The sequence below is a fragment of the Protopterus annectens genome, chromosome 17.part0 (assembly GCF_019279795.1).
Source record: "Protopterus annectens isolate FY-2018-M chromosome 17.part0, PAN1.0, whole genome shotgun sequence".
Classification (NCBI taxonomy): Eukaryota; Metazoa; Chordata; order Ceratodontiformes; family Protopteridae; genus Protopterus; species Protopterus annectens.
In genome coordinates, this window is record NC_056751.1 from 5,429,240 (window position 1) to 5,442,103 (window position 12,864).

At 42.3% G+C, this 12,864-nt stretch overlaps 1 protein-coding gene across 1 annotated transcript in view; it reads right to left on the reverse strand.

The window, feature by feature from the left end:
- The window catches only part of LOC122791395 (PH and SEC7 domain-containing protein 3-like), a 1,011,223-nt gene that overhangs the window by 219,121 nt on the left and 779,238 nt on the right, over positions 1-12,864 (reverse strand). The window contains exon 6 of the mRNA XM_044059134.1: positions 7,811-7,955. Coding sequence (XP_043915069.1) covers positions 7,811-7,955 — 145 coding nt within the window. The remainder of the gene's footprint in view (positions 1-7,810; positions 7,956-12,864) is intronic.

The following is a 12,864-nucleotide window of genomic DNA, read 5'->3' on the forward strand; positions in this document are numbered from 1 at the left end:
AAAAAAGACTAGAAAAGAAAATGTAATGGTAATTTATACAGGAACAATGGGAGGGAGTTTGTAAGTGTACCATTTATGCAATAAAATCCAAAAAGTTTAGGACTTTTGCAATAAAGTTTTGCAGAGATATTTGTATAAACCAAGAAGACTTCAGAGGATTTTTCTTCAGGTAGATAGACAATGATGTAGGTCTGATAGAGATGAGAGAGTTAATTGGGAACATGAGTTTTTTTTGGGGGGTGTGGAGGGGAGATCTAACAAGATGACAGATTTTAAAATATCCCTACAGAAAACTTATAGACAGGAATCTTGAGGGCACTAATAGTAGTAAATCTGGAAGTGATTGTTTTGAGCTGATATACAGGATCTGAATTGTGCAGACATAGTAAAGCCCTATTAAGTTTAATGTTATTAGCTACCAAAAAACAATTCTAGAAAATGTAAATCAAAATATAATCTCAATATAAAGGAAGTTCTGGATACTTTAAAGAATCTAAAAGAATGAAAGTGGGAAAAGGAAAAGAACATTTCCTAAACATAAACGGATTTTTTGTGGACGATACATACAGAATAATGTTCAGAGGGAGGAGTGCATGACATCAAGGGAAGGCAGGAACTGAGTAAAGAACAGTTGTGTACACTTACCATAACTGTAGATGTTCGAATGCATTCACTGTTGCAGTCATTACATTTGGGTTATCTGCCTGCAGGTAGCCCTCAGCCGGCCTGAATACCAGAGTCTTAGATTCCTGCGTCTGATGCTGTCTCTTCTTCTATGACATCAGATCGGCAGGGGTATAAAACATGCAGCCGACACCATTACATCAGTTTTTCTTGCCCCAGATGTCAGGTGCCCCCATAATGGGAAGCAATTATATGTTATGTTACACCTTCAACAAAAAGCAAATACACCAGAAAGCTCAAATACACCAAACAAGAAGGAAAGGTAGAGCCAAGAGAAGTCAGGGGGCTGGAGGGAGGGTAACCAGGACTGCAACAGTTAATACACTCGAACATCTACATTTATGGTAAGTGTACACAACTGTACTATGTTCTTCGTGTTTCACTGTTGCAGTCATTACATTTTGGTAGATTCCTAAAGCTAAGGAAAGGAAGAGGAAGTTAGAGAGCATTAGGACCAGCTATTAAGCCCTGCAAAACTGCAGTGGCAAAACCAGCTCTGGATTTAGAAAAAAACAGGTATGGGTAATACTTAGTGAAAGTATGTACAGATCTCCAGGTAGCAGCTTCTAGGATGTCTCTGGTAGGGATTCCTCTGAGGAAGGCTGCAGAGGTAGATGCAGCCCTGGTGGAATGTGATCTTATCCCCTGTGGGGTAGGTTTTCCATGGTGTTTATACCAGAAATGAATGCAATGGGCTAGCCATTTAGAAATGGTTTGCTTTGAAATGACCTTTCCCCTCTGCCCCTGCAGCAAAAGCAACTAGCAGCTGTTCAGATTTTCTGAGAGGCTTAGTCCTGTCCAAATAAAATCTAAGTTGTCTGTGCACATCCAAAGAGTGCAGTATTCGTTCACCTTTGCTTTGTGGATTCGGGAAAAAGGTAGGCAAATGAATGGACTGATTTAGGGGCACACTAGACACCACCTTGCGCATAAAGGAAGGACTGGTCCTGAGGGAAATCCTGTCTGCATGGAAGATAATGAAGGGCTCCACTGCCATAAGGGCCTGTAATTCAGACACTCTTCTTGCTGAAGTGATGGCTAGAAGGAAGGCTGTTTTCCAAGAAAGGAATTTCAAATCTGCAGTTGCAGCTGGTTCAAATGGAGGGAGAGTGAGCTTTTCCAATACAAAGTTAAGGTCCCAGGCTGGAGTAGGGGCTCGTCTGGGGGGGGGGGGGCTTAAATATTTGGCACCTCTGAGGAATTGCTTTAGCAGGGGGTGAGAAAAGAGGGGTGGTTCAGTATTATAATGTGCTGAAATGGCAAAGGCATGAATTTTAATTGACAAGAAGGATAGGCCCTTGTGCAGTATTTCTGTTAAGTACTGAAGAACATGAGGTAAGGTGGGCATCGTTGTGCCCATCCCCTGATTCTGGCTCCAGGAACAGTATCTTTTCCACTTTTCAGGATATGATTTTCTAGTACTAGGCCTCCTTGCTTCCAGAATGACGTCTAGCATCTGCTTACTGAGGGATGCTATTGGAGAGCTCAAGGAATTAGCCAGGCTGCAAGGTTCGGGGTTTGAAGCTGAGGGTGCAGATTCTGGCCTGCCTGCTGGGACAGCAGGGAAGGTGTCTGAGGTAGGTGCCATGGTTCCAGCAGTGTCATACTGCACAACAGGGGGTACCAGTGCTGGCGTGGCCAGTCTGGTGCAATCAGAATTGTCCTTGGCTTGTCCTGTTTGATCTTTAGTAGAACATTCGAGAGGAGTGGCAGAGAGGGAAAGGCATAAACCGAGAGGCGTTCCCAGGTAAAGGACAGGGCATACACTTTCCAAGCTTGACTGTGGGAAGTCCTTGTGCAGAATTTGTCCAATTGGTAGTTCTGAGGGGAGGCAAAGAGGTCTGTCTCTGGAGTCCCATTTGTTCCTCAATAGGTTGAATATTTTTGGTTCCAGTTTCCATTTGTGTGGGTCCATGAGATTTCTGCTTAGGTCATCTGCCAGTGTATTTAGTTTGACTGGCAGGAATTGAGCTTGTAGGTGCACTTGGTAGCTCAAGACTGTGTTCCACAGAGCCATGGCTAGTCTTCAAAGAGGGTACGAGTGAGATCCCCCCCTGCTTGTTTATGTACCACATAACTTTGGTGTTGTCTGTCTTTACCAATAATTGCCCTGGAAAAATGTGGTATTTGAAGGCTGTCAGGGAATTCTGTACAGCTAACATTTCTTTTTGGTTGATATGCAGGTGCATCTGTGTCGGGTTCCATTTGTCCTGAATGCACTGCCCTGCCAAGTGAGTCCCCCATGCATAGTCTGATGCGTCTGTTGTTAGGGTTTGGGTGGCAGGGGGTAGAGTGAAGGGGAGCCCCTTGTTGTGGTGGCAGACCTCTGCCCACCAAAGGAACTCTGTCTTTATACAAGGAATGATAGGTATCATTGATTCCAGGTCCTGAGAATGTTGGCACCATAGGCTTTTTAGATACCATTGTAGTTTCCTCATATGCAGTCTTGAATATGGAATTAGTAGAATGCAAGAGGCCATGAACCCCAGGGCTTGCAGAATTTTTCTTGCAGATAGCTGGGTCTTTGTGGCCAATAGTTTGAAGTAGGCTGTCAAATAAACTTGTTTCTCTGGAGTGAGGAAAACCATCTGGGAAGTTGTGTTCAAGCTTGTTCCGAGGAATACAATCTGTTGGCAGGGTACTAGGTGAGATTTCTTTTTGTTTATGGTGTACCCCAGTGAGGTTAGAAGTTTCTTTACGAATACCAAATGTTTTAATAGCAAGTCCTGGCTTTCTGCCTGAATCAGACAATTGTCCAAGTATGGGTATATTTGAATATTTCTCTGCCTGCAAAATACAATGGCTGGAGCTAGACACTTTGTGAATACCCTGGGCACAGTAGATAAGCAGAAAACTGATAGTGCATGGAGCCTGCCTTGAAGCGTAGGTATTTCCTGCAAGATTCCCTTATTGGAATGTGCAGGTAAGCTTCATTTAAGTCTAAGGTTGCCAACCAGGCATCTTTACCTAGCACAGGAAGCAGCTGTTGAAGTGTTAGCATTTTGAATTTTGGAATTACCAAAAAGGTGTTTAGAACAGAAAGGTCCAGGATAGGATGCCAGGAGCTGTCTTTTCTGGGTATCAGGAAAAGTGATGAATAAAAAACTTGACCCCTTTCTTCTGCAGGGAAGGGTTGAATAACCCTGATACTTAGGAGAGAGAGAACCTGCTGTTGAGCCTCTGCCCACTGATTTGGGGGTAGGTCTGGCCAACCGTTTGGGGTTGGTAGGGTGTGGAAGTGGAATCTGTATCATTGGGAAACTATATTTAGAACCCATTTGTCCTGGGTAATGAGTTCCCAGTTTTTTGCATGCAGGGAGAGCTTTCCTCCTAAGGGAACAGGTAGATGAACAAGGCTTGGAAGGGTTAAGGTTAAGTCATTGTGCCATTTTTCCGTAGGGAGGAGTCTCACTACTTCCTGTTTTGGAAGTGGAAGCCCCCCACTGCTTAGGCCTGTGCGTAGCCTTAGATTGTAACCAAGGTGGTCTGATGTTCCTGGGTTTGGACTGAGAAGGCCTGGAAGAGGCTGGAAAGGACCAATTCTTTGAAGGTCAATGCCTACTAAATCTGGGAGGCTGTACTTGTAGGAAATCTTTACCAGTTTGCATAGATTTAGCTTTTTTCCTCCATCTTTTTGAGGACTTCTTCTGCTTTGTTGCCAAACAGGCGGTCTTGGTTTAAGGGAGCATCCAGTAATTTAGCTTTAACATGATCTGGCAAGTTTTGCTCCTTAAGCCATGCATGCCTTCTAAGTACAGACCCAGTGACAGCAGCCCTACAAGATGCTTCTATAGAATCAAAACCACACTACAAAGTATGTTTACCAACCTGTTCAGCAGAATGCATTAAATCCTGTAATTCTTTGTGTTCAGCACAGTCAGGAATCAACATCATTTTCTGTTTAAGTAGTCCCATAATATGCTACTGGTACTTTAACATCTGAAACTGGCAATTTAAAGCTCTAATGGCCAAAGTAGCAGAAGTGTATACCTTCTTACCCCATCTGTCCAAGGCTCTAGAATCTCTATCAGAAGGGGTAGGCTTTTTGGCAGCAGTAGCCTTAATTCCCTTTGGTCCTTGGGAAATGGTCTCTGGATCCGCAGTAGGATTCTTGAAGAGGAACTTGTAAGAATCAGGTACTCTGTAATACCTGTCAGGTTTCCTGGGAGCTGGAGGTAAAGTGTCTAGGGCCAGGCTAGATTTCAAGAAAGCATCATCTACAATGTCAAGAACAGGAGGGATTGCTAAAGGCCTTTGCTGAGGAAGGAGTAAGAATTCCCTAAGCCTCTTTTTGGAGTCAGAGTAATCCTGGCTTTCCAAGCGGAAATGTTCTCTAAGAGTGTGCAAGGTTTCACCAAAAGAAAAATATTCTGGAGAGGAAGCAGAGGGAACGGAATCCTCTGCATCAGAATACTCATAAGTAGATAAGGGCAAATCCTGGTAATCAAAAGAAACAGAAATATCAGAATCCTGATCAGAGGAATCAGAAGGAAAATCAGTTCTAGGTCTCTTAGAGGGGGAAGGCTGACTTCCCCTAATTAAAGTAATAAGGTCTTCAGCCATTCTAAGCATTTGTTTCTTAGGAATATGGGCCTGACCATGTGGTTTGGACGTCAGTTTTCTAGGCATGGGTCGAGTTTTAGGCCTGGATGAAGAAGATGGCGTCGGTTTATAATGCAAGTCTGTAGGCCTGAATACACCCTCAGAAGCTGGTGCCTGCACAGTGGCTCCGGACCCATCCAAGGCAGAGATATCTGCAGGTTCCATAGTCGAAGAAGCATCTCGCGACATACTGGACTCCGAATGGGTCTCAGTAGAGGCCTGCGAATCTGAAGTAGCGGGTATCAGGGGCTGCAAAAGTGCCTCACTGAGTACCGGTGAACTGGTGACTAGCTTAATGGAAGCGTCATCGGCAGTTTTGGACCTATGTTGTCTGTCTCTGTCTTTATCCTTACATTGTTTCGGAATATTGGTAGTCGGATGGGTTACCGAAGGCATTTCTGGATAGTTATACCGAGTACCAAAATAATTTGCAGCAAAAATAGAAAGACAACGAATAGTTCGGGTGTTCAATAAGGCACAAAACCGACAGTGAGGGACGTCGTGGTCTGGGCGTAAGCAAGGAATGCAGTACAAATGAAAATCTTTATGAGGTGCTTGCTTTCCACAGGTAAGACAATTGTTAACTTTAACTGACATTGGTTAAGAGCAAGAAAAAGGATCCCCAACGGGGTACTTAGCTTTTTTGAAGACTTCGGTTCTGAAACCCAAAAACGAAAATTTCAGGAGTCGGCCGACAGGCACTTGCGAACTGCTTCTGCTTCGGGCACCAGACGGCAAGAAAGACTGATGTAATGGCTTCGGCTGCATGCTTTATACCCCTGACGACCTGACGTCATGGAAGAAGAGACAGCATCCGACGCAGGAATCCAAGACTCTGGTATTCAGGTCAGTTGAGGACTACCTGCAGGCAGATAACCCAAATATAATGACTGCAACAGTGAAACACAAAGAACATCTGAAGTAATGTTGGAGTGAATGAAAATTGTTAAAAAAAATGTATAGGTTCATAACTCACAGTTATATACTAGGCTAATGGCCAGCAGGCCTTTATAAGCCTGCCTGTACAATTCAACCCAATTGTGTCCTTTTGTGTCATGGGAGTTTATTAGGAGGGGGTATGTTAGGAAGTTTCTAGAGGCTATGTTGGGGGGGGGGTGTTACTTTGTGCATTACTATCAGCCTCTGTCTATCACAGATGCAGTGGCCAGACTGGGAGTGAATTTTAGATTTGGCATCCATTGGTCATGGTTACAACTAAATAGGGTTAGGGATGGAGTCTGCTTCAAAAGGATGAGCAGCCTATTACAGAGCATGGGGATCATCTGACACAGATATCTGTCTCGTCAACATGTCTTATTTATGTCACAAGTAAATTTTAAAACCTTGATTAAGTGTTTTTGAAGCTGTTCATTTTTTAGATGTGCAAAAGGTGTATCAGAGCTGGATCTAAGAATGCCTTTTATGCCAGGCATAGATTGCCGCTCAGTAACCTGTAGGGGGACAGAGTATACAGATAGGGCTTTAGGCAATCTGTACAGGACAAAGTGTTTATACCCTGGATTCTCTTGGTAACAAACCTTTGTGGGCATTCCAATTATTGCATACTTTTAGTCAGGTACATGTGGAAGGGGGCATTATACTCAATGATGGGTCTGATAAGGGCTGAATAAACTGGCACTATAACTTACTTGGTCCTGGATGCCATGCCCTTACTTATAAGTTGGGTGACATAGAATTATTTTCTTACTACTTTAGTCACATGTATGTCAAAGGCCACATTACTGTCTACATATGTTCTCAGATCCCTGACTATTGGGTCTGTTCTTAGAGGTGCCTCATCATTGGAGTAATTAGCCTGACTGGCAGTTTTCTCAAAAGGCACTATAATGCATTTCTTGGCATTTGAGTTTTAGTCCATGACACTGAGAAGTAGATGCCAAGTAGAAGTGGTCCCAGCATGGAGCCCTGAGGTGCCCTGCTGCTGTCCGATCTCTTAGTGAAGGTAGTATCACCAATCCTGATTTCCTGGAACCTGTCTGTGATCCAACTGCTAATCAAGTGAGTTAAGTAGGGGGTTATGACCATTTTGGTGAGTTTGTAAACTATAGCTGAGTGGGTGAACTGTACTGAATGTCGTAGCCAGGTCCAGGTAGGTGGTATGCACCCCTTTCCCCTTATTCATTGCCTTGGTAACCTTCTCAAAGAAGTCCACCATGTTTAGTATGCATGCTTCCCTTGACAAAGTCAAACTGGGTTAGGTCTAGTATCTAAAGGTTGTCTATATGTTCGTTGATCATTTTAATGATAACTTATTCCATGGCTTTGCATATTAGACTAGTCAGACTTACAGGTCAGTAATTTCCTGGGTCAGTTACTGGTCCACTCTTGTTAAGAGGGATAACTGTTGCAGTCCTCTATTTCCATAGTGCAAAGCTATTCTGAGTATACTGCATGGTGACAATAATGGAAACTGGTATGGTTTGCTTTCTTTTCTATTAATGTATGCAAACCTATGTTACAGCTTAAAATGTCATCATTTAGAAAAGATGTTGAAAAAAATTACCTGGGACATTTTAGTTGTAGTAGCAGGCAGGAGAGGTCTACTGAACTTCTTTTGTGATCCAATGGCTGCTGGGAATGGAGGTGCAGAAAATGTAGCCGCTACGGTGTTGATTTTGTTTATCCAAGATTCCATTTCCTCTGGGCTTCTGTAACAGAATAATAGAAGACTATCAGTCCAGAACTATACAGCTTAAGACCCTCCTAGTCTAGGCTACTATTTGAAATGACTGTGGCATAAATAAATTAGAATGAACCACTGCATTACGCAGAATCAGTAACTCAAGTTTCAGCATCGATGTACAGGCTCAGAAATCAGTAAATGTTGTAATTTACCTGTGATATACAAACAAACATCTATACACATTTTATAACTAGACACATTTGGAAATAAACACACACACACACACACACACACACACACACACACACACACACACACACACACACACACACATTTCTGGTAATGTAAAAGAACTATATTACCACCAAGAAAAGGAGGGAAATGTAACACTGTGGTTCAAACCACATATGCCACATCCTTCTAACCCCTTCCTATTCGAAGTATCTACCAAAGGCATGATAAGTTGAAAAGGAAAAGTAATGCTGCATTATGAATGGTTGCATGTTAATTGTCTTCTATGCACCCATGTCATGAAGTATGGGGACAACAGGAATGCAAGGAGGTATACCAGTAAGGGTATGAATCTTAATGTCTGATTTTCTTCATTCTGGGAAATGAGTCATGCAAATGTCATTAACATGTTTTTTTTTTTTTTAAATGTTTGGTACCGCCTCATAACAAGCAGCAATCTATACATTATGTGGTACTTCCAAATACTGAGAAAAATGCAATTTTTCTCAGTATTTGGAAGTACTGAGAAATACTGAGAAAAATGCAATTTTCCTATTAAAGACTGCAGGTTAAAGAAGTTGAGAAAACTGAAGAATGCATTATGTATACATAAGACAATTCTGCTGGGGATGGAGTTAAAGCATCTCGACAGTGTAAGCATCACATTTCTTAAGTAGCAGACAAAGAGTATACAACAGAACCCACACTGTGCTATACTATAACCAATTCCTGTGCTATGACTCATAAGCTCTTCAATATAGCAAAAACACAATGAAAATAAAATCAGTGTAAAAATCTTCACAGAGTGATAAGGTGAATCTGATGCACAAGGCCATACGTTTTTTTTTTTATTACACCTATAGCCTTGTACCTTGAACTCAAAATATTGCAGTATAAGCATTATGAAAGACTACCCCAGTCAAATTTTTTTTGCAGCACTATACCTCTCTGTCTCACACCATCAACATCCAACAGCCAGGCACAATGCAATCCTCTTCCTTCAGTGTCTGGGTGGTATGAGACAAGATACTTCCTAATGTAACAATAACACGACACCACATGTATTACACATGTGAAGTTTTCAAAGCAGTATTTTGTAAAATTACCAGTGTACATCCACAAGAACATACAGTTGTATAAGTAAACATACCATTAACAGATGATGTTCTAAAATATGACTGCTGCAGTAGTTTAATTTAAGTTACTACCAGAAAAGGATATGACCAACTGGCCAGCTTTTCAAAGGTTTATGGTGCATTCCACAAGCTATGACTGCCAGGGTTTCAAGCAGTGCTCCATATAAAAGCCTCAGAACCTTCTTGCCCTAATAAGGGAGGCAAAAGCCCAGAAAGAAAAAAGGCTATGAAATGCAAAACAAGAATAGCTATGCACACAAGGATACATACAACCGCACCCTGGCAATACAAATCAACAACTACAAAAAGGGAGCTGGAGGGAGGAGACAGCTACTGTAACAGTGATCTATCAGAGTATCTACTGGTATGATATGTTTACTTACATAACTGTACAATGTATAACATTAGATCACTGTTGCAGTAGCTTAAGTCCATGGGTAGTGAAGTCTGTCAGGAACACAAAAAAGGAATCCAGTTTGTAATGCTTTGTAAAACTATGTACAGAAGACCAAGTTGCTGTCTCTAGAAATTTTCTACAGTCCACCCCTTTCCAGAAAGCCTCCAAAGAAGCCAAGTCCCTGATGGAATGGGCCCTAACTGTATATGCATGTGGCTTGTTATGGTCAGAATACCAAAATGTAGCAGCATCATGCAACCATCAAGAAATTGTATGCTCTGACAGCGACTCATAGATTGTTACTAGACTAAAGATTCAGGGGGGGGGTTCTTTCTAAGCCTAGCCAAGTTTTTCTAAAAACAAATAATGATGTCCTGTATTCAAATAGGACATTGAGGGCCAGGGATTTATAAGCTACCTCTGTCCATAAGGGACATGGGTGCCAGACCTGTTGTAAATTTCCTATTACTCATCCAATGGTCTAAGTTGTGCTTAAATTGGGTAATGGACATACTCATCTTCACAAGGATGGGAAGCCTGCTCCATAGGAGGGACAGACACATATCCATCTCCCCAGCATGATCTGTTTAAGTCACAGACAAAATATTAGTACCTAGACTTTGTATTTCTGGTATTGTTTGACACACAAATATGCAAGAGATTTACAAGTGTGGAGTTTGCGGATGCCTTGTAAGCCAAGAATAGATCACCCCTCACCAATCTCTAGGAGACTGAGTAGAGGGAAAAGACTTTTAGGTGCTCTGCATAAGGCAGGTTTCTTATGCCTTGTATTCTTTTCGTAAGGAACCTCTGAAGTCCCTCTATTTGCTGCACATGCCTGGTCAGGTACATACCAAAGAAAGCACTGTACTATATTACTGGTCTGATAAGGGCAGAGTATAGTGCATAATTACCTCTTTGGACCTAGATGCCATGCCTTTACTTACAAGTTGCACAACATAAAACGACTCTCTCATCACTGTGGCCATGTGGTGATCGAAGGTAAGGCTACTGTCTACATGCATATCCAGATCCCTGACCACTGGATCAACTCTTAGGGGCGTATTAACAACATAGTAATTAACCGGGTGGTAGACTTCCCAACAAGTATGATTGTGTATTTCTTAGCATTGAGTTTAAGACCATAACTTTGGCACCATTTGTTAGTCAGAGACAGGCCTTCTCGAAGAATGCTAGCATCTGCAGATGATAGCATCTGCAGAGAAGATGATGATAACCCCAGGCTTGCAATTATCTGTAAACGTATTCAGCCATAAATCTTCAGTATTTGCTTCCACTTTACAGAAGCAGATGCTAAAAAGGAGAAGGCCCAGTACTGAGCCCTGATGGACTCTGCTAGTGACTTTCATCTTGGTGGAGGTGGACTCATCAATTTTGACCTCCTGGGTCCTAGTTCCTAAGGGTTTTTGTTTTTTTTGGTTCCCTAGATTTAATTTCTATTTCAAGCAATACTGCCTTATGACCAGATCTGATGAGCGAAGACGTCACATTGGGTGAGGAACATCACTCCCCCATGTTAGTGAGTACAAGGTCAAGGATATTTGTACCCCTGGTAGGAAAATGGACTAACTGTTGCAGGATGTTGGCATTACTAAAGTTTAGGAATTGCTTGGATTGTGCATTAGAAGTGGTGTAGGATTTCCAATATATAGAGGAGTAGTTGAGATCCCCATGAAGACCGTATTGGGTAGAACAATGATGGACTCTAGTACACTGAGACAGTTAGTATGGGCTTCCTGGGATATGACGGGGACTAAAGGTTCCAAGGATATGGCACGAGACCCTGTTTATGGTAAGTAGCACATGTATGAGTTCCTCTGAGTCATACACTTTAACTAGTCTGCATGTGAGGCTGTTTGTAATATAGTCTGACACTCCTCCACCTTTGGTTCCCCCCTATGTAGTAGCTGGTGTAAAGGTGTGAAAGGCATTATAATCAGGCATTGCCAGGGTAATGTCTGCAACTTTACACCATGTCTCTTGTTACTACACAGATGTCAACACTCTCCAGGGAGAGGAATGCTTGCAGTGAGTGGAGTTTCTTGTTATGACTTCTAGCACTGAGCAGTACCACCTTCAGATATTCCTTAATAAGTTAAATTAAATTGGGAGATTTATTAGTTTGACATTGCCTAAAAAAGGCCCTACGGTGGTGGAAAAGGTCATTACAAACATTCAAAAGCTTAGAGGATATATGTGCAAATCATCCTTAGCAAAGCAGCGTGGTCTATCAACCATGTCCTCGCAGGCCATCAAATATTGTACCCTCTTGGATCGACACCAGAAGCTAAGCCAATTGTTAAAATCAATCACTGTTGGCAACATGGTATTATCCTTGGAGAAGGTAGCATGCTGCTCAGTGATAGGCTCATACCTGCCTGAGACACATAATCAGCGAGTTCGATCATGTCTTGCTTCATACAGTCAGAGGTACATCTCAGGTCATTAATACTCACATGGACTATGACAGACCTATACAGGTACCTGTGGTTCAGTGACCTGAGTGCCTTGATGGATCCTAGCCCTGGAAAGGCAGCTAACTGTGACTCTCTCCTTAATCAGTCTGGTGAGGTAGACATTGGTGTGCCTCACTATAGAATAACCGATGACCAGGAAATTTGGCTGTGCGCTGGTTTGCCTTAAGGGCTCAGCAGTAGAGGCACTAGATGCAGTGTAATTATGAACAGCTGTGTTTGAACTGAGTGTTTACCTGATGGCTGAGAACCCTTTTTTGATTGTGTTGTGTAGTGTTTCAGGAAAGTTACCTGTAAGTGCCTCAGCATAAGCAGTTTTATGTTTAGGGTCTTTACCCTGTGCAGTAGGCATGGTTTAAGTGTCACTGACAGCCTCTATAGGATTAGTTTTTGTTGTATGAGATAATACTGCCTCCAGCGTTAAAGTGTATTCACACCTCTCACATACTTTATCTGTTTTAGTAAGAGTAAGTAGGTTGTCAGTGTACATGACGCAATTGCTACAATGCCTCAGAATACCCATTTCAACCAGATTGGCTACATAGAGAGCTGGAAAATACATATCCATGGCTACTGATCTACTGGGGAGGAGTGAGAGAAATTTAAATATCGAACAGATAAATAACACAAGGAACATGAAGAGCAATGCCCAGCTATGCGCAAACTAGATGGTCT